We start from the raw sequence: 22,046 nt of genomic DNA on the forward strand, positions 1-22,046 counted from the left end.
GTCCAATTCTCTTTCCACTGTTTGATGAAATGTTGCCAATCCTAAGAAAGCAAATATGCATCCTTTTTTCCTGCATTTGTGGCATTCAAATCTACTATTTGGGCATCAAAAGCATTAAATTGGACTTGCTTCTGCCTGTATAAACCCTGAATATGGACGGATGAGTGGCTGGGAAGCTGCAAATGAATTTCCCCTTGGGGATAAATAAAGTTTTCTGAATCTGACTCTGCGCACACGATCGTTCAATGCAAATGTGCTGTTTTCCCAACAGTGAGCAGGTCTGAACCTGGACTTAGCAACAGCCTGAATAAAATAAAGGCATACGAGTTAAAAAATAACAGGATTTAGTTAATTGCATTCTTTTTAACGTACAGTCATTATGACTTGTATGTAATAAAGGCTAGAAGATAAAAGTACTGTCCTCATACAGCTGTAATTTGAGCCTGTAAGTTCAGACCTGTGCTTCACCTTTTTAGTTTCAAATTGGACGTCTGAGTTTGAATGGATGACCACAGTAATATAGCCATAATGTAAACCTGGTGACCCCCCCATGGCCCCGGCCCCTGCTCACTGCCTCCCGCTCCCCTCAGGTACCTGACCGGCATGGTGGACAAGAGGACACTGGAGAAGTACGAGAGAGAGGCCAAGGAGAAGAACAGAGAGACCTGGTCAGTCTGGAGCACCTTCCTCTCCACCCGCCAGAGGAACAGCAGTTTGAGTGACGTGTTGTGTGTCCCTCACAGGTACCTGTCCTGGGCGCTGGACACTAACCAAGAGGAGAGAGACAAGGGGAAGACTGTGGAGGTGGGGAGGGCCTACTTCGAGACGGAGAAAAAGCACTTTACCATCCTGGACGCCCCAGGACACAAAAGCTTTGTGCCCAACATGATCGGAGGAGCGTCGCAGGCCGACCTGGCTGTTCTGGTGAGAGAAGCTTCTTTAGTTATCGGGATCCCCACATCATATCAGATCAACGTAAACTCATTTGTACTAGTTTGATTAGAACATGCTGATCTGGGGACTCAGAGAAATCATGTTAATGAAATATGACAAAAAACCTCCTTCAAACACTACCTTACAAGCAACATAGGTTGAGTTGTGATTGTAATAGTTTCATACCAGCACATACTGTATCCTTCATTATTGTCATCAAATGATTGAATATTCAACAATCTGCGAACATTTTGGTCGGTTTCGTCAAGAATTAAGAGGAAACTTTTCATTTTTCCTTCCTTGTGATGGTTCCTGCGGGGTCTTAAAGACAATTGTCTTAGATGGCTAATTTAAGAAAGTATGCAAACTGTGCAGGAACCCTGCTCGTGACTGATCTTTGCTCCTCATTGTTTAGACTGTACTCCACCTCAGTCCTATTCACCTTATTGGAGAAGTTACCGTGGGAACCGCCATGTACCATCAAAAAGCTGTTTTCAGGCCGCTCACAGAAACCAGTGCAGTGTCGACTTGTTGATGGAAATGAACATCAGACATCAATCTACTCAGATTTTTAATTCTTTTACCCTGTGCTGTCCTGTTGAATAAAACCCATGGAGCAAAAAATCCTTTAAAGGATCTGTATCCTGCTAATTCCAAAGTTATAAGTATAGGCATTTATATGATATATTGTACCTCTACCACTATGGAGCACTCATTTTAGTGATAAATATAGTGTTTTCTGGAGGTATTTTTCAAACCCGGAAGACACAACGCTTCGATTCAGTTAACTCCGCCCCCTCTCTCCACTCATACAACTTTACCGTAATCTAAATACACAGCAATAAGTGAAGTTACTTCACGTTGCAGTTATAAGGAGTTGACATCTGCAACACAGCTTCATAAATGGCTAACACACGCGCTAACACACGCGCTAGCACAGACGCTAACACACGCGCTAACCGCTCTGGTCCATCGCTGTTTACGTGATGGGACTCGCGTTGGTTATAAAAGTTAATCCACTTTGGTTCTGGTGAAGGTTCACCAAACATCCATCAGTGACAGTCACAGAAAAACAATATTTTGGTGATAGTCGCAAAATCCCGGAGAGAAAAAACAACTTCTGGCGAGTGGCCTCTTCTTAGGAAGGTTGAACAAAGTCCTCGTAGCCAAACGCGCTTCTTTTTCTCCGTGACATTGTCGTTGGGTAAGAATAAAGAACAGGTGTGTCCAGAGTAAGTTACAATGAACGAGCACAAACATGACGTCTGTTCAGTTTTGGCCCTAGCTGACCTGGAAGCACCTCGACATATCCTTTTTTTTTCTTTTTTTCTTTTTCTCTCTCTTTGTTTCTCTCTTACGACAGAAATAATGAAAAAGCTGTTTTTACAAATTAAAATCAGGCGTAGGCACAGAATTAAGCCATTACATTACAGACGCCGAGCACTTCCATTCCGCTGTGACGACACAACTGAGCAGGTCAGTGGTTCACCAGGAGAGGGCGGAGCAGCTGTTCAGAGAGCAGGATTCAGGAAGATTACTGAGAATTCACTGCGTGAATGAAGCCCAAAAACATTCTGGGGTGTTTTTGATAAGGAAATGGCATAACAACATGGTTAAAAGATCTAAAAAGTCGATTTAGCATGATATAGGACCTTTAAAAAACAAAACACTAATGAAAATGAATGACAAAGGCACTATACTTAATTTTGACCTATTTCAGTTTTGACTAAGAGGAGGGTCGGAATGTATCATCGCCGAGAAAGGTTTCCCCGTTTTTGTCGCATATTGAGTCGGGATGTTGAAAAATATCGATCTGCCGATATATCGCGATATTACGTTGTGTGATTCTTGTTATGATCCAAAAAGCGACATTTAAACATCTATTTTTGGGGGAATATTCATTGCAGCGTCTCGCTTTGGTCCTGCACTTTTACTCCCGCCCACTAGATGACAGCGCACTGTGTGTACCACTTGAGTAACACTATCTACTGAGAGTTTGAGAAACTAGGGAAGAGTTCTACCATGGAAAAGAAAGAGCTCTGAGACGCTCCGGGCTCTTTTAAAACTTTGCTATAATGGCCAAATGTAAAGACGGAGACCTGGATTATTACGAGAGCCTCCAGTTTTGTGCAGATGCTGCGGAGTTTGTCACGGCTGCATTTGGAGAGGATTTAGCTTCGAAGCATTTTATTACGGAATTAAACAAAGCCATTGTTAATCACCATAAAACACCACAGTAACAAGCACATACTGTAGGTGAAAAGCAGATATAGATGATATAGATTGCTCAATTTAAAATGCTACAGACTACTTGTATATTTAAAGTACTGTATGTCCAGTCTGTGAAGGGGCGTCTTATGCGTGTGTGTGTCCAGGTGATCTCGGCTCGGAAAGGCGAGTTCGAGACAGGCTTTGAGAAGGGAGGCCAGACGCGGGAGCACGCCATGTTGGCCAAAACAGCGGGGGTCAAACATCTCATCGTCCTGGTCAACAAGATGGACGATCCCACGGTCAACTGGAGCACGGAGAGGTCAGTCTGAGTCCAGACGGTGGCGCTGTAAACCTAAAGCAAAACCAACCAACAACCTGTGAATAACATGAAACAAACTTGTAAAACGTCATCCTTTATTTAGGTTCAAACAGGCCATTCATTAAACTCCAGTGCATTCTCAAAGATAGATTTAGCTTTAAAGTACCGTTAAAGTACTGGGTTGATATGGAGTATTTAGAGAAGTAGTATTAGATCCCCAACAATAAAATACTCTTCCTGAATAGGTTCATCCAGCCTTGTAGTATAGCCCGCTGCTTGATTCTTCCACTCTAAAAACGAAGTAAAAGCATCAAAGAGGACATGGCTCGAAATTGCAACTAATTTGGTTGCATGTACTTGGCTCACTAAAGCATGATTTGGTTTTCATAGGGCGTTTTAATAGTTTCGCGGTTATTCTTTGTTTTGTTTTTGTCACGTTGCTCTATTTTTCTGTGCTCCTACTGAGCGGCACCAAGAAATAAGTACATTTGGAGCTCTATAAAGAGGAAGCTCAAATACTTAAGTGATTATTAGTTTTTTTCCCCGCGGTATCTGGATCGAAACAACCTAGCGTCTGACTGCTTTCCTTGATCATTTCAACATGCTTTAGTTCAACTCTGGCGAGTAAAGAAAGTGCTTTAATCCAGTTCCCCTGTGTCCCGACCCGCAGGTACGAGGAGTGCAAGGAGAAACTAGTGCCATTCCTAAAGAAGGTGGGCTTCAATCCAAAGAAAGACATCCACTTCATGCCCTGCTCTGGGCTGACGGGGGCCAACCTGAAGGAGCCCACTGACATGTGCCCCTGGTACACGTAAGTCTCGAGGTTTGAGTGTCTGTTCCATCTGCTACAAGCATGATTCTGTAAATCGGTTAGATCGACCTGAAGAAGTGAATACAGCCCCAAACAAAGGACTGAGTCACTGGACAAATGATTACACATCACCTATTAGCCATTGTACCTGAATTGCAGTTTATTTACTGCAGATATGACTGTTCATATTCGAGTCTTCTTTCACATGTGTTCCTGAAGAGCTCAGCTAATACGAGCCGTTTCAGATTTTTGTAAGATACAAAGTTTACATAACGCCACATACAGTGAAATCATTGCCTTTGGCCCAGGGCGGCTGAGTTGCGCCTACATTAAGGTCCATGACCCGCCATCTGCAACATTGCAGACTTTCAGATATAACTTTGGAACAGAAGCTGATAGACTTGTCTTTTTATATTGGAAACTATCTATTATAGAAAACGCTATCTCAATGGCCGCCGCCTGGGCGCCGCCATCTTTATTTCCCATACCGACTTTGAAGCTAAGCAGGGACGGGCCTGGTTAGGACTGGGATGGGAGACCGTTTGGGTACACCAGGAAGCCGCGGTGCTGCGGTGCTGCTGTCCGAGGACAACCCACCATCACAAAAACGCGAGTGCACGAGATCTGACTGCCGTGCGTGTGCGCCCATTCAACCAGGGCGATGTGTGTGTGCGCGCGCGTTTGTGTGTGTGCGCGTGTGAGCGTCCGTGCGTGTATGTGTGCGCGCGTGCATCCAAACAGGGCTGTGTGCGCGTGCGTGCGTGCGTGCGTGCGCAGGCGTGTATGTGTGTGTGTGCGCGCGCATCCAAACAGGGCGCTGTGTGCCATCGTCACTCACCCTAAACTGCAGCTGTAGACGCTCCGCACAGGTACAGGTACATCCTCCAAAACACATCTGCGTGTCTTTGTTTAAGTCTCTCCTGCCCAAAACCTGCTCCAACACGAGCCTCTAATCAAACGCGCTGCTCCGACTGATTTATCCTCCGTGTGAGTGAAAGCGAAAATGAAACTACAACTTAACAAGCGCATGGCCTGCACTGCGTAGTTTTTTTCTTTTTTTTTACGTTGCTGCTGTACCATTTGTTTTCTATTTTGCTTTCACGTATTGTGAGCCCAGAGGTACATTTTACTCTAAAGCAGCTTTGAACGCATTGCCAATTTTATTGTAAAGTTATAAATACTGTCTAACAACGATCATTAGGCTATTTCAGTTAAAAACCTACTTATTGTTTTTTTGATTGCACACTACCATGATGCACCAAACCACAGGTCCTGCACTGTGAACCGAACCGCTAGAGCGGAACCCCTAATATTTCTCCATAATCATCACACTGTCTCTTGACTTCTATTCCCCGAGTTTAGCGAACATATTGTTGTTGTAGTTTATAAGAAAGGAGTGCGGGTGCATCAAACACTCAAATTGCAGTTTGTTTGAAATTATTTTTACCATTCATTATTTTAAACATTTGTAGTGGCCATAGTTTTTGGAATGGGTTGGGAACCACTGGTCTACAGCTGAACTGTGTGACCGGTTGGACATTTCTTTGTAATCACTCACAATCTCAGAATATCAAATGTGGAGACTAGCGAGGCCCGGCCGAAGGCCGGGTCTCAGCTAGTAGATCTACAGATGAGAATATTGTTTAAAAAGTGCATTCATCTGTTATTCAGCTTTAACTGTGAAAATAATATATGACAGACTCATTACATGCAAAGTGAGGTATGTAGACTTTTGTCTTGTAACAACCCCCAAATAAAAAAAATAAAAACATTTTAAAATGGACTACAAGCCAAAATCATCCAAATGATGACAAATACAGGTTTGGCATATGTCACTTTGCATGTCATGAGTCTATATCATATATGAGTTTCACATTTTAAGTTCAGTTTCACCTGTGTAGAGCTCTCCCTGCTCGTCCTACGCCTCTGGGCGCTGCGGAACATCACAGAAACAGTTATCTATAGAGTCTCTATGAAACCAAAAAACAGGTTTAGAATTCTAGAAGTAATCATGGACTCAGATCTTGTCTTTGACATCATATCAATAACACCATGACTAAGATCAAAGACGTGCTGTTCAGACCACACAACTACTGCTGCTCCTCCTACAGGACACTCTGAGCACTTGTGATTTCCTCTGGTAAAGCAGGCTGACGTGAGAGATAAAGTGTGGCTTTTCGATCAGGGTTGGGAGTAACGTTTGCGTCCTGATCTCTAACTGTCTGGTCCTGTCGTTGCAGAGGGTTACCGTTCATTCCACACTTGGACAGTTTGCCACACTTACACAGATCCAGTGACGGGCCGGTCAGATTGCCCATAGTGGATAAGTATAAGGTATGAGAGGTCTTCACGGGACGGGACGGGCGCGGATGGATGTGCTCTAACGGTGCTGCTCTCTGTGACAGGACATGGGCACTGTGGTGCTGGGCAAACTGGAGTCAGGCTCCATCAGTAAAGCTCAGCAGCTGATCATGATGCCCAACCGGGTGAGCCCTCCACACACACACCTGATCACATACAAAACATCAGCACATATAGGATTTTTCTCTGAATTATTTGCTGTGTCGTGATGTCGAATACATGCAGCAGTGCAGACGGGCGGCTCCTGCTCTGGCTGGGGCAACAGTTTATTCAAATGTGCTGAAATAAGCCGTGGCTCCTGAAAACTAAAGAAACTCCAGCATAGATTCACAAGAAAAAATCTCCAAAAGAAAGTAGATTTTTGGACTAAACTGGACCAAAACTGGACTAAACTGGACTAAACTGGACCAAAACTGGACCAAAATTGGACCAAAACTGGACCAAAACTGGACTAAACTGGACTAAACTGGACCAAAACTGGACTAAACTACCTCCAGAGACATTATTTTGAGTCCGGATTAACGGGAATCTTTTTCTGATGGGTTGTCGCTGAGTGGTGAGTGTTGCAAAAGTTTCTCTGCCCTGACGCCAGATTTATATCTTTCAATTTGTTAGCGATAGCTTCTAACAGGCTAAAGGCTACAACACATAAACATTGTCTTTGTAGTTGGACCTACATGACGACAGTGATGATGATGGCTGTGCGAACGAGCCGGTGCAGCTTGGAAATCTGTTTGCCTTTAACCTGCTCTGCTGTTAAAGAGGCATGAACATGTAACTTAAACAACATAGAAAAATACATTCAAAATACTAGGAATAGTGGCATGTTCTGAGTGTCACTGTTTCCCATTAAAAGAGGAAACTCTGGAGCCCCTCCCTCTAAAACAGGCTGAACACTAAACTACTGTGACAATATCATTTTTGCTTCATTACTTCATTACAGTACAATAATAAGAATAAGGTTTAAATGGTGTCAATATTTAATCTTTCTAAAAAAGGATTGTTTTATCATAGTCTCATAAATGTATTTTTATTGTTTATTTTCCAATAATGGAACGTTAATTTGGAAGCTTAATATTTGAGTGAGCCTTTCCATTGATTTTAAACGTCGTATATCGGCCACAGCAGCAGGGCATATACCGGATATCGATATCGGCAGGTAATGTTCATGTCAGACCATCCCTGGCCAGTATAGAATGTATGTGCTGCCCGGTAATGGCGCCGTTTCCCCCCAGCACACGGTGGAGGTGCTGAGCCTGCTGTCGGACGACGTGGAGACGGAGGACGCCGATCCCGGGGAGAACCTTAAGCTCCGTCTCAAAGGTATCGAGGAGGAGGAGATCTTACCAGGCTTCATCCTGTGCAGCCCGGACAACCTGTGCCACTCAGGCCGCACCTTCGACGCTCAGGTAACCCCCACCTTAACCCAGCTTTACAGCTTTACCCAAATCTGAAAGCTTCTCGACCGGGGCGTGCAGGCTATTGGCCAGAGAAACGCTTCATTTCAAAGTTAAGACCTACAAAACTAATCTAAGACTCTGCGTTGTTGCCACTTTTTTGTCCCGTGCTTTGTCAAGTTTTTGTCTGTTTTTTTATTGTGACCGTCTTGTTCCTTTTCCATCAGTTTTGAGTAGCCTCATTCTCGTTTTTTTACGCCTTGTTTTTGTCAGTATTTTGACATCTTGACAAGCTTTTAGATTTGGGTTAAGTCGAACTGAAGAAAATGTGGTTCAGACAGGTGTTAAGAGGTTTGGCAAATCCAAAAGAAAATGTGGTTTTCACAACTTGTTGACTAGGGATGAGTATCGTTAAGGATTTATTGATACTACTTATCAATCCTCCTCACACCCGTGGCCCCGGGGCCGTTATACCGGGGTGCGATACATCCCTGTTGTTGACGCGTGGCTCTGCTCGGACACACTCCTCGCTCCTGCCATGCGTGTGTTTTGCTGTAATACTGCACGAACATGAAGGATCATGGTAGTGACTCCTCTGTGCTGCCTGGCTGTATCTCCTGCACTGTTAACCTGACCCGGCCTGTCTCTGTTTCAGATCGTCATCATCGAGCACAAGTCCATCATCTGTGCGGGCTACAACGCTGTGCTCCACATCCACACGTGCATCGAGGAGGTGCAGATCAAGGTACGGCTCAACACTTACATGGAGTGTTTCAAGCTGAGCTCAAAGCAGAGCTCCCCCTGTTCACCCTTAGCTCCTCCTCTTTACCCTTAGCTCCTCCTCTTTACCCTTAGCTCCTCCTGTTTACCCTTAGCTCCTCCTCTTTACCTTTAGCTCCTCCTCTTTACCCTTTGCTCCTCCTCTTTACCCTTTGCTCCTCCTCTTTACCCTTTGCTCCTCCTCTTTACCCTTGGCTCCTCCTGTTTACCCCGATCCTTCCTGGATGGAATCTTATAAGATTGGATTTCCAGCTGCAGCACATGTTTCCAAGTGAATGCTAACAAAGCAGAGCGGTCAGATGAATATAAACCTGAAGTTTGAGACTGAGACAGACTTCTGATCTGTCTCCAGCTGTTTTCCCGTTGAAAGACACTGGCTCACACGTTCTCCTTCTCTCTGCAGACTCTGATCTGTCTCACATGTTCTCCTTCTCTCTGCAGACTCTGATCTGGCTCACACGTTCTCCTTCTCTCTGCAGACTCTGATCTGGCTCACATGTTCTCCTTCTCTCTGCAGACTCTGATCTGGCTCACACGTTCTCCTTCTCTCTGCAGACTCTGATCTGGCTCACATGTTCTCCTTCTCTCTGCAGACTCTGATCTGGCTCACACGTTCTCCTTCTCTCTGCAGACTCTGATCTGGCTCACATGTTCTCCTTCTCTCTGCAGACTCTGATCTGTCTCACATGTTCTCCTTCTCTCTGCAGACTCTGCTCTGGCTCACATGTTCTCCTTCTCTTTGCAGACTCTGATCTGTCTCACACGTTCTCCTTCTCTCTGCAGACTCTGCTCTGGCTCACATGTTCTTCTCTCTGCAGACTCTGATCTGCCTCACACGTTCTCCTTCTCTCTGCAGACTCTGATCTGCCTCACATGTTCTCCTTCTCTCTGCAGACTCTGATCTGGCTCACATGTTCTCCTTCTCTCTGCAGACTCTGCTCTGTCTCACATGTTCTCCTTCTCTCTGCAGACTCTGATCTGTCTCACACGTTCTCCTTCTCTCTGCAGACTCTGATCTGTCTCACATGTTCTCCTTCTCTCTGCAGACTCTGATCTGTCTCACATGTTCTTCTCTCTGCAGACTCTGATCTGCCTCACACGTTCTCCTTCTCTTTGCAGACTCTGATCTGTCTCACATGTTCTCCTTCTCTTTGCAGACTCTGATCTGCCTCACATGTTCTCCTTCTCTCTGCAGACTCTGCTCTGGCTCACATGTTCTCCTTCTCTCTGCAGACTCTGATCTGGCTCACATGTTCTCCTTCTCTCTGCAGACTCTGATCTGTCTCACATGTTCTCCTTCTCTCTGCAGACTCTGATCTGGCTCACACGTTCTCCTTCTCTCTGCAGACTCTGATCTGGCTCACATGTTCTCCTTCTCTCTGCAGACTCTGATCTGTCTCACATGTTCTCCTTCTCTCTGCAGACTCTGCTCTGGCTCACACGTTCTCCTTCTCTCTGCAGACTCTGATCTGTCTCACACGTTCTCCTTCTCTGCAGACTCTGATCTGTCTCACACGTTCTCCTTCTCTCTGCAGACTCTGATCTGTCTCACATGTTCTCCTCTCTGCAGACTCTGATCTGTCTCACACGTTCTCCTTCTCTCTGCAGACTCTGATCTGCCTCACACGTTCTCCTTCTCTCTGCAGACTCTGATCTGCCTCACATGTTCTCCTTCTCTCTGCAGACTCTGATCTGGCTCACATGTTCTCCTTCTCTCTGCAGACTCTGCTCTGTCTCACATGTTCTCCTTCTCTCTGCAGACTCTGATCTGTCTCACACGTTCTCCTTCTCTCTGCAGACTCTGATCTGTCTCACATGTTCTCCTTCTCTCTGCAGACTCTGATCTGTCTCACATGTTCTTCTCTCTGCAGACTCTGATCTGCCTCACACGTTCTCCTTCTCTCTGCAGACTCTGATCTGTCTCACATGTTCTCCTTCTCTTTGCAGACTCTGATCTGTCTCACATGTTCTCCTTCTCTTTGCAGACTCTGATCTGTCTCACATGTTCTCCTTCTCTCTGCAGACTCTGATCTGTCTCACACGTTCTCCTTCTCTTTGCAGACTCTGATCTGCCTCACATGTTCTCCTTCTCTCTGCAGACTCTGATCTGTCTCACATGTTCTCCTTCTCTCTGCAGACTCTGATCTGTCTCACACGTTCTCCTTCTCTCTGCAGACTCTGATCTGTCTCACATGTTCTCCTTCTCTCTGCAGACTCTGATCTGTCTCACATGTTCTCCTTCTCTCTGCAGACTCTGATCTGGCTCACATGTTCTCCTTCTCTCTGCAGACTCTGATCTGGCTCACATGTTCTCCTTCTCTCTGCAGACTCTGATCTGTCTCACATGTTCTCCTTCTCTCTGCAGACTCTGATCTGTCTCACATGTTCTCCTTCTCTCTGCAGACTCTGATCTGTCTGATCGATAAGAAGACGGGGGAGAAAAGTCCAAACCGGCCGCGCTTCGTCAAACAGGACCAGGTGTGCATCGCCCGCCTGCGCACCGCCGGGACCATCTGCCTGGAGACCTTCAAGGAGTTCCCTCAGATGGGCCGATTCACGCTGCGGGACGAAGGTGACCGACCGAGGGCACTGGCTTTATACGGGTTTACTCACTGTGGTTACCATGACGACTAAAAGGTCTCACAAGAAAGCAAACACACACACGTGTGAATACCACAAACTGACCAGAGTCTGTGATGCTTCAGAGGGACTTCAACTCTGAGCCTGTTTCCACAAATGTGCATCTGTTTACCATCCAATCCCACACCTGTTTTAAATTTCACTTTCTAATCCCCTACAAATGAACAGGGAAGCCCAGTGCCCATACTAACGTACGGTATGTTTTGTCTTTTTCATGACAATTATGTAATTAACATCAACAGCCACTGGATGTGTGGTCCACAAACATCAGAAACTTAATTTGAGTTGGCATTTAGCTTAGAGACTCATTTAACTCATTTGTATCTAAAGTCAAATCTCCAAGATGTGATGGAAAGTAAAGGTCACTGAAATGTCACATATGCACTAATGTCCACTTTTGTCACATAGAAAGTTGATGCACCTTTTGACATTTCGACCACAAGAGCGAGAAGTTTGTCCCGTTGACCACATTTGAGAATCTCTACTATAAAGTCTTTTTTTCAGCGCTGTGTCCGGTCTGCCATTACAAAGTCACTAAATCCATGGCTTTAAAGGAACAGGCCACCGTTTTTACATACTGAGATATGTTCTTACCTAACCTTAGCCGATTTAATATATCCCCGTCTGGTCTTTGTCCGTGCGCTCTGTCACACAAACGGAGCACATACGCAGCCTCTCCCACATGTCACATAGCTCCGAAAAAGCTCACGATAGAAGCTACCAATCTCTTCCACGTGTTCCCTATTTAAATAAAGTTACGTGAAGTTACTGCGCGGACGTTTTGCTCCTCGTATCATTACGCCTCACAATATAGTCCCCCTTTTTATCTGCTTATAAAATTGACATGTTACATTTCTGTGTAAACATACTTCGCATGAAAACACTTCACGTAACTTTATTTAAATAGGGAACACGTGGAAGAGATTGGTAGCTTCTATCGTGAGCTTTTTCGGAGCTATGTGACATGTGGGAGAGGCTGCGTATGTGCTCCGTTTGCCTGACAGAGCGCACGGACAAAGACCAGACGGGGATATATTAAATCGGCTAAGGTTAGGTAAGAACATATCTCAGTATGTAAAAACGATGGCCTATTCCTTTAAGTGTGATTACAAAGAATGTTTGCTTTCAGTAGGAATTACATCTGAATTTCTTGGACTTTGTGTTACTTCATCTTTGTTAAAATGTTCTATTAATTTGTGTCAGTTTTTCACAAGCTCAAAAGTTTCCAATTGACTCTGGTAATAACTGGAACGTTGGGCATGAGAATGTCCTCACAAAGCCATGAGTTTGATTTTGTCCTGGACAGTGGGTCCAGTCAGGTCTTTAAAGCATCCCCTCTCCTCCTCAGGAAAGACCATAGCCATCGGGAAGGTCCTGAAGCTGGTGACGGAGCGGGACTGAGCGTCTGCTGAGGTTCTGCCCGGACCGCAGGGACCACAGGGGCCACAGGAGACCACAGGGGCCATAGGAGACCACAGGGGCCGGTCTCCTCACAAACTCACGGACTACCCAAGCCTTTTTACTGACCAAGTCCACACGAGTCGGCTTTCTCATATTGAGAGCTCAGCTATGCCATTCAGACACATTTCCATTTTTCTTCCAGCGATCATATGACATTGACCTCTGACCTACGGTAGGAGCGGTTTCCAAGCAGATGTGGACCAGAGTGTTGTGTGGAACATGATTTTTTGAGACTAAAGATTTGAATGGTGGTGAGACCAAACTACTGCTTTGGTTTGTGTGGCGCTCAGCCGTGTGCAGAGCGGCTTCAAATGTTATTAAAGCAACAACTATGACAATAAACCGACTGTGTTGACTGTGTTCAAACAGCAGGGGGCGCAGCAGAGTCAAGGCCATTTTGTATTGTGTTACTTAGTTAACTATAAAGAGCCTCGGTTTGTCCCAGCATTCACAAACAATTCAAACCAAAACATTGGTAAGACGTGATCCAAATGTCTTTATAGAGCTGGAATAAGACAAACCCTTTTGGAAACATGGCTTCCATTCTGAAGTTTTGGGCGTGTTAACCTGCTCCACACGTCCAAGAGACGAGAAGAACATGTGCCTGAAAGAACAGTCGTTACAATGTAGTCTACAGGTGGGTATAGTCAGCCCCTGAGCCCCCCCTCTCTCTATAACTGACATCATTTTATCCACACAGACTTGCGTCGCTGTGTATCAGAGGCAGCACGACGACAAATGGCTCTATATTTTTATTTTGATTTATTTCATCCACAAGTGAGATGAAATAACAAAACGGCTAAGGCAATGCAGTTTGAATGATTACAGTCATCACTCTGTGAAAATTAATCAAATACAATTACCATAAAGTGAGTTCCAGATATCATTTTGTGCGTCTTGCAATGGGAGAACGTTTAAGTTATTGTTGGTCCGGCCCCCCAACTGGATTTCAGGTTCCCCACTTAAAGAATGAATTGTCCGCGGCAGTGACCTCACATTGAACATGAAGAGGGCGTGTGTCTTTTTTGCCGATAAAAAATCGGCCCCAAATGAACAGCTTGACACAGATGACGTTATTTTTTGCAGCGGGTAATCGATAAGTAAGAGTGGGTTTGGATGAGGACCTAACCTCGTCCACATCTCCATGGAGACGAGCGCCAGTAAAGTTAGCCCGGGCTGAGGAACCGAGTCACTCAGGTTTGTTTATCATTGAAAAGTCCCTAAAACTGCCCAAACAAACCTAAGACAGTAAACTGTTATGTAGTGTGGCTTTAAATGTGAGTAACTGTATGAAGAATGAGCTGTGGATGATTTCAAACTTTAATATTGTGATGTCTGAGATCGGTGTCTTGCGATAACGATATTGTGATATTTTGCACCTTGGGACCGAAACAAGACTAAAATTTAACTTTAGTTCAACTTTAGTGTCAGTGTTTTAGTGAAATATTTTCTAATTTATTAGTAAATGTTTAACTATGTTGTATTGTTTGGCTGATATATTATGGCCTCTTGGGATAAGGATGTTTATCACCTAATATCGCAATATATGAGTTCAGTTTTGTCCACAAACACACAAAAGGGGGAGGCCAGATGACACTATTGTTTAGGACATTTGAATTTCCAGATCACTTTTCTGACTAAGACCTTGTCCTGGTTAAGCTGGAGAAAATGTTCTGCCTCCAGGATTAGAAATGTAAAACACAGTTGAGTGTTTCCTTTGGCCTGGTGTCATCAGGAGACCTGGAGATGCACAACTGTATCTGTGAGCAGTTTGGTTCACTTGAGACCAGTTTATTTTGGGGGGCAGGCCCACAAGTTTTGTGTTCCAAGTGTTTAGTTTCAATTAAAACCCATTTATAGAATTAAAGAAGTGCCTAAATGGTTCTGGTCACTTCCTGTATAAACCCCAGTTGTTTGTTCCCCAAGTGTCGCTCCCTGTGGCTCTGTTCTTCCATCCACGTCCAGCAGAGGGAGCCCCCATTTGTGCCTGGATGAGCTGTACTGGTCCCACGTGTCTCTACAGTCCCGCTCAGCTCTTCCCAGAAGATGGTGAAAGACTTGTGGAGCGGAGGGAGCTGCGCAGGAGGAAGAGGAAGGAGCTGACCAGTGCAGGACACCACGCTCTGAAACGGGAACAAACCCAGGAGGCGGTGCACCGTTTCAGAGGAGACTGAAGGCAGACGGCCAGGGTGCTAAAAAAACGTTGGTAGGTATGTTCTGCCAATCATTTCTTCATACATTTCTCAGCCAATCAGAAAGCTGTACAGTGATGTATTCATTCGCTTTAGTTTCCATTTTTTTACCCATTGTATCCCCATGTATTTAAAAAAAAAATTTTTTATCTATATATATATATCTTTTTTAAAAGCTATTATTTAGTATGTTGTATGAATATTATGACTTGTCTTTCCTCTCTTGAAAGAAGTGCATTGTTTTTGAATAAAGATGTGAAACTGTTTCCATGGCGTCAGCTTCACTGTTATTTTGAGATGGTCCCAAATCATTTGTGGGCTAATGCGAGACTGAACAGTGAAATGTGACTTCATCAAATGTATCCGATATCACAGTGTCTGAGAGAGAAAACACACACGGACTCTGATTCTTGCTGACACGCTCAGATAAGTTATGTGGGGCTTCTTCATGGGTGGGAGTAAGTCCAGACTTCAGGTCAACTGTTGCTTTTCTTCTGGTCTCCATGCTCCACCACCAAGCTGCCAGATGCCGGACACCTCCATGTTAAAGCTGTGTCTGCTGATGCTGCACAGCAGAAGCCTCAGATGTGTCCATAAGAAAGAAACATTTCAATAACTCGGTCACAGAGCACTCGTGCGTTGAGTTGATCCAAAACAAACTTCCTGAAAGCTGATCAGTCTAGATGAGAAGGGGAAACTGCAGACCCGGAGCCGAGACAGAAATACCGTGAAGAGCGAATCCACCGTGATAGTGCGCCCTCTGCTGGTAAAGACGGATATACGACAGTATTAGGTCTTGGGAAGATTGATTGTGATCAGCTCAACAAACGTGAGTAGACTTAACCGAGTTATTTCATTTTTTAATTTCTTATGACCCAAATCGTACATGCGTAGTTGTAAATGAGTAAAAACAAATAATCCCAAATACATGCTACCCAAAAAATGCAATTGCTGTAAAGTAAATATATAATTTATTCATAATGATATACACTGCTCACAGAAACTTAGGGCACACTCAAAAAACACAATGTAACTCCAAGTCAGTCAAATTTCTGGGATATCAGACTGTCCAGTTAGGAAGCCACGCTTATTGTGAATCAATCTCACTTGGTGTTGTGGAAATGAAACAGACACAGGTGGAAATGAGAGGCAATTAGCAAGATCTCTCCTAAAGAGGAATGGTTTTGCAGGTGGTGACCACAGACCATTTCCCTGTCTTCATCCTTTGTACCGTATTTTTGGAACACTTTTGCATTTGTCCAGTGTTCTCACCACTAGAGGTATCATGAGGAGCATCTACAACCCACAGAAGCTGCTCAGGGAGTGATGCTCATCCAAAATGGCACGTCCATTCGTGCTGTGGCAAGAAGGTTTGCTGTGTCTCCCAGCACAGTGTCCAGAGCATGGAGGAGATACCAGGAGACAGGCCAGTCGACCAGGAGACCTGGGGGGGGCGACCGAGGTCAACAACCCAGCAGCAGGACCGCTATCTGCTCATTTGTGCACGGAGAAACAGGAGAAGCACTGCCCGAGCCCCACAAAATGAGCTCCAGAGGGCCACAAATGTGCATGTTGGTCCTCAAACGGTCAGAAACCGACTCCATGAGGGGGGTATGAGGGGGGTATGAGGGGGGTGTGAGGGGGGTATGAGGGGGGGTATGAGGGGGGTATGAGGGGGGGTATGAGGGGGGTATGAGGGGTGTATGAGGGGTGTATGAGGGTGGTATGAGGGGGGTATGAGGGGGGTATGAGGGGGGTATGAGGGGGGTGTGAGGGGGGTGTGAGGGGGGTGTGAGGGGGGTGTGAGGGTGGTATGAAGGGGGTATGAGGGGGGTATGAGGGCGGATGAGGGGGGTATGAGGGGGGTATGAGGGTGGTATGAAGGGGGGTATGAGGGGGGGTATGAGGGGGGTATGAGGGGGGTATGAGGGTGGTATGAGGGCGTTGGGCCGGTGCTTACTGCCCAACACCGTTCAGCCCGATTGGCATTTGCCCGAGAACACAGCGATTGGCAGATTGGCCAATGGTGCCCTGTGCTCTTCACGGATGAGAGCAGGTTCACCCTGAGCACATGTGACAGACGTGACAGAGTCTGGAGACGCCCTGGAGAACGTTCTGCTGCTGCAACATCATCCAGCATGACCGGTTTGGTGGTGGGTCAGTGATGGTCTGGGGAGGCATTTCATTGGAGGCCGCACAGCCCTCCATGTGCGAGCCAGAGGTTCCCTGACTGGCATTGGGGACCGGGATGAGATCCTCAGACCTATTGTAAGACCATATGCTGGTGCTGTGGGCCCTGGGTTCCTTCTGATGCCTGATAATGCCAGGCCACATGTGGCAAGAGTGTGTCAGCAGGTCCTGCATGATGAAGGTATTGATGTTCTGGACTGGCCTGCCCGTTCCCCAGACTTAAATCCAATAGAGCACATCTGGGACATCATGTCTCGGTCCATCCATCAACGCCACGTCGCACCACAGACTGTCCAGGAGCTGACTGATGCTCTAATCCAGGTCTGGAGGAGATCCCTCAGGAGGACATCCGTGGTCTCATCAGGAGCTGCCCAGGCGTTGTAGGGAGTGCATTCAGGCACGTGGAGGCCACACACACCACTGAGGATGATACAGACTCGTTTGGAGGAATTTCTACAGAATTTGGATCAACCAGTGACCTGATTTGTCACTTTGATTTTGACTATAATTTTGGATCCAGACCTCCAGGGGCTGAGAATTTGATTTCCATGTATCATTCTTATGTTATTTTGTTCTCAACACATTGCCCTACACTATGAATAAAGATTTTCATCCGAAAAATCGAATTGATTGACATCTAGGATGTGTTTTTTGAGTGTGCCCTAAGTTTTTGTGAGCAGTGATTAACTTGACCTATTGAGATGTTTTTGATTGAAATAGGATTTGATTTCAGTAAGTATGACCTCCAAATGCTGCAAATTCAACAAATGACCATCTTCAGTTAATTACAAGCTTTAAATTGTATTGAAACGATGAGTTGCATAATAATTTGTAACAGTAGATTTTGAGTTTTTTACTATTTATTTTTGAAAAAAATACTAATCACTGGGAGATTTTTTCAACCACATTTAAATGATCCTCGACCAGTTAAAGACATGAAAATGATGCTGACTCTCTGTAGTGGCCAGAATGCCTGCCTGGCCTCTAGGTGTCGCTGTGGCTGATTCCTCCTCATGCTTCTTGTCCTGGCCCTATTTAAGCCTGGTAATTAGTGGTGCCAGGTGTTGCAAAGTGAGGAGGAACAGTCTTTTGACCGTGATGTTAAGCTGTTGAAATACGGAAATAAAAAAGGATTCTTCACTTAACACAGGAGTATTGGGCTCTTTCACGCGTGCAAAACACCTTTTTACTTTGCCAGCCTAGCAGACAGTGGTACAGGGCCGCTGGCCGCTACATTTAAGTTGACAATATAGGAAATCAGAGAAAAATGTCATTTGCATAATAATTTGGAACACGGTGTTCACATTTTTCTCTGTATAATGAATAAATTAAGAGCAGAGTTCTCAGCATTGTCAAAAAACTTTTTTTTTCTGACAAAAACTTTGTCAGATACCGAGAGGGCACATTAGCACATTCCAAAAGTCCTGAAACTAAGACCCTCGGGAAAAAACTTAAAAACAAACATAAAGGCAGTAGCAATATCGTAAATTTAGATTGAGGGAGACAAAAGGGGCAGGGCGGTCGGCGAGGGCCGATAATCGCCGCTTGCGGCTATATTTTACTTTGTTTTTATCATTATTAACCCAATGATTTCTCTCTTTTTCTTTACTGATTACAGCAATATAAATGTTATTTTGTTCCAAAATATTGTCTCTGTCCCTTATTGAACAAATGAAGGCTCTGTCCTACAAAATACAATGAAATATTGAAGAAAAACATAGTTTTGATTTAATCAAATAATAGTACATATAAACTAAGTTACATGTCAACACTAAATTACACAAAACAATCCTAACAGTACAACTGTAAAACATGAGCTAAATACCGTCGTGTATCCGTCTTTACCAGCAGAGGGCGCACCATCACGGTGGATTCGCTTCACGGTATTTCTGTCTCGGCTCCGGCTCTGCAGCTTTCCCCTTCTCATCCAGCAGAGGGCGCACTTCGAGTCTGCAGCTTTCCCCCACTGCGGCCAGCAGATGTCCCTCTAGAGGCAGCATGGTTTTGAGTTGTCGATCACGTGACCAGAAATGCGCTCTTATTGTTTGTTTTATCGTGTATCTCCGCCGCACTATGCGCCACTGCGGGTGCTTTAAAGTCTATCAAGTTTATACAGTTTATAAAGTTTATAAAGGCAACATGAGCGGGACATCCAACGCTGTGGTCCCTTTGGAAAGGGTTGTTATGATTGGCTGATAGAAGGTCACGTGATGGTCTTTGCTTAACAATCATACAGGGAAAAAGGCAATCTACAAACTAGTTACGCATTGTTCCGACCTGGCACGGCCGTGTGTGCGTGTATAGTGCATGTGCGTGTGTGAACGCGTCAGCAGGACCACGCAGACCGTCTGACCGGACGAGACTGCGGTCCTTACGGCCGTGTGAACCGTGACTGTGGCCGGCAGCGCGGGGAGAGGCTTCCTCCACTCTGCCTCACTCCGGTATCGCTTCTCGGCCTTTTGGCTAAGATCAAGTGTAGTATCTGTTCTTATCAGTTTAATATCTGATACGTCCCCTACCCGGGGACCATATATTAAATTGATTTTTGGAACAGGGAGATGGAATAGGGGCTTGCTCCGTCCACTCCACGCATCGACCTGGTATTGCAGTACCTCCAGGAACGGTGCACCCCCCGAACTGTCCAAGAGAATGACCAGAGCCTTAAACTGACCACATGAGGCTGGACACCCGGACACCTGTCATGTGCTCTATATATGAGTGACATCACCAAGTGCATTTTCTCTCCGATCTTCCAACCAGCTTTACCCAAATCTAAAAGGTTCCTGCCTACAGGTCAGAGTCACACCTCATTTGAAAGCTAAGCCCTACAAAACTAATCTAAACAGATCTTCCTCAGTCTTTAGTTGTGTTTTCATCACATCTTTGCCCAATTTTTTATCATTTTTTGTTGCATTTTCTTCACATCCTGGTCACTTTTTCTGTTGCTTTTTTGTGTCACATTTTCACCAACCAGAGAGCGACAAAAATGAGACGTAAACGAGGATTTGTTTTTGTCTCATTTTGGTCACTATTGTTGATGTTTTGTTCAAGAGCCCAACTCAGACACACAACATACTGTCTTATATCTGTTTTTATTATTATTCATTATTAACTGTGGACACGTTGGAGGTTTTAGTAGTTTGAGACACCAATTTGAATTATGTCTTAAAGGGACTATACGGAGTTAAACAATGTCAAAAGGATGTATTTTCCTCCCTCTACATGTTCCTCCATGTCCTGATGTGTAGAACGAGCTCAGACCTGTTCACCACAACTGCCTCTAAAATCCTGCACTGTCACTCAGAAACTTGTGCATGACGGCACTTTGGACCCGAAGTAACAAGTTTAATATAGAAGGTGCAGTTACACGTATGACCTGAGGTGGCAGTAGTGAGTAGAAAATGGCGAACTTGCATCTAGTCCCTTTAAATGAATCTTTAAGTCTTTTGTTAGTAAATATGACATACAATCATTTCTAAACTATTTCCTTTGCGAAGAAATGAAAATAGGAAAAAGGAATAGTCTGGACTGAGGAAGCAGGTGATGGACTTGTGTCTCAGGGGACCCGCCCCGCTGACACACTTATTGGGGGACCTGTCTTAACCCCCACCTGAACTGAGCACATTTTCTAATCTAAAAACTTCTCGGCGGGAGCTTGCAGCGTATAGGCCTGTGTAACGCCTTATTTGAAAGCCAAGACCTTCAAAACTGAAAGATTATCACTCACATTGTCGTCAATTTTGCATCATATTTTTGGTGTTTTTGTTGTTTTTTCTCGCTGCACTTTTATCCTAATTTTTTTTGCTTTTTTGTAACAATATTGTTTTTTCATCACTTTTTTATTTATACTTTCGTCACTTTCTTTGTTGTGTTTTTGTTGCTTTTTTTGGCTGCATTTTCATCCCAACTCTGTCGCTTTTTTGTAACCGTTTTGTCGATCTGTCACATAAAGTATATCGCCAAATAAAGCTCCAGGAGCAGAGAAATCAAACTGGACAGGATCACACAGCGGGGCGAGGGAGAGGAGGAGGAGCAGAAGTGAAGATCCTCAGTTTTGAAGTCTGAACCGCAGCCTGCAGGTGTCGTACATGTTGTGTTTTTTACTCACTTGTCCGTGAGAGTAAATACTACGCTGACAGAAAGGACAAAGGGACAGAGGGATATTCAACATCTTTTTTTCACTCAAACTTGGCTGTAAATACTGTTTAAGTGGCGCTAGCCCACAGTTAGCTTTGCCCATTAGCCTGTTAGTTTCTTCTTCGTGATTCTATTAGTGTGTTTTGCGCCTCCGACCCGGTGGCGGCAAAGTTGCAAGGATGGTTCTCTGGACAGAGACACCAGAGGGAGATGACAGACCCCCAAACATCACACTAACTGCGTTTCCATCACTGGACTAAAATGCGCATTTCGAAGTTGCGCATAATTTTCGAGTGATGGAAACACCAAATTTCGCATTTAAACTCTTAATTCGCATAAAAAGTTTATCCGCTCGCTTGAGGTGTTTTTTGATTTGTGCGCATAACTGTTGATGCGTATTTTGCGAGATGGAAACGCAGTTTGTCGAATAAATGTCATGTAGCGATTAAACAGACGCTGGTGTTAGCGTCGTTTCCACGGTAACATGGCAGAAGGACAGGTTTGTGTGGACAGAGGATGAGATTGTGGCCCGGTCTCCATCTTTGGCTCTGGTTTGCGATAGTTACAACAGTGCCGTTATTCGCTAGAACAGCTTGATGGAAACAGTAAAATTT

At 44.8% G+C, this 22,046-nt stretch overlaps 1 protein-coding gene across 2 annotated transcripts in view; it reads left to right on the plus strand.

The window, feature by feature from the left end:
• The window catches only part of gspt1l (G1 to S phase transition 1, like), an 86,132-nt gene extending 72,877 nt beyond the window's left edge, over nucleotides 1–13,255 (plus strand). For both annotated transcript variants that reach the window (XM_079564187.1, XM_079564186.1), the window contains 10 exons: nucleotides 591–668; nucleotides 744–924; nucleotides 3,309–3,463; nucleotides 4,134–4,274; nucleotides 6,515–6,608; nucleotides 6,680–6,760; nucleotides 7,871–8,044; nucleotides 8,688–8,777; nucleotides 11,216–11,384; nucleotides 12,801–13,255. In XM_079564187.1, the coding sequence (XP_079420313.1) occupies nucleotides 591–668; nucleotides 744–924; nucleotides 3,309–3,463; nucleotides 4,134–4,274; nucleotides 6,515–6,608; nucleotides 6,680–6,760; nucleotides 7,871–8,044; nucleotides 8,688–8,777; nucleotides 11,216–11,384; nucleotides 12,801–12,853 (1,216 nt within the window). In that variant the 3' untranslated portion in view covers nucleotides 12,854–13,255. The remainder of the gene's footprint in view (nucleotides 1–590; nucleotides 669–743; nucleotides 925–3,308; nucleotides 3,464–4,133; nucleotides 4,275–6,514; nucleotides 6,609–6,679; nucleotides 6,761–7,870; nucleotides 8,045–8,687; nucleotides 8,778–11,215; nucleotides 11,385–12,800) is intronic.
• The last annotated feature ends 8,791 nt before the right edge of the window (nucleotides 13,256–22,046 follow it).

Source organism: Gobius niger (genome assembly GCF_951799975.1).
Source record: "Gobius niger genome assembly, chromosome: 10".
NCBI classification, from domain to species: Eukaryota; Metazoa; Chordata; class Actinopteri; order Gobiiformes; family Gobiidae; genus Gobius; species Gobius niger.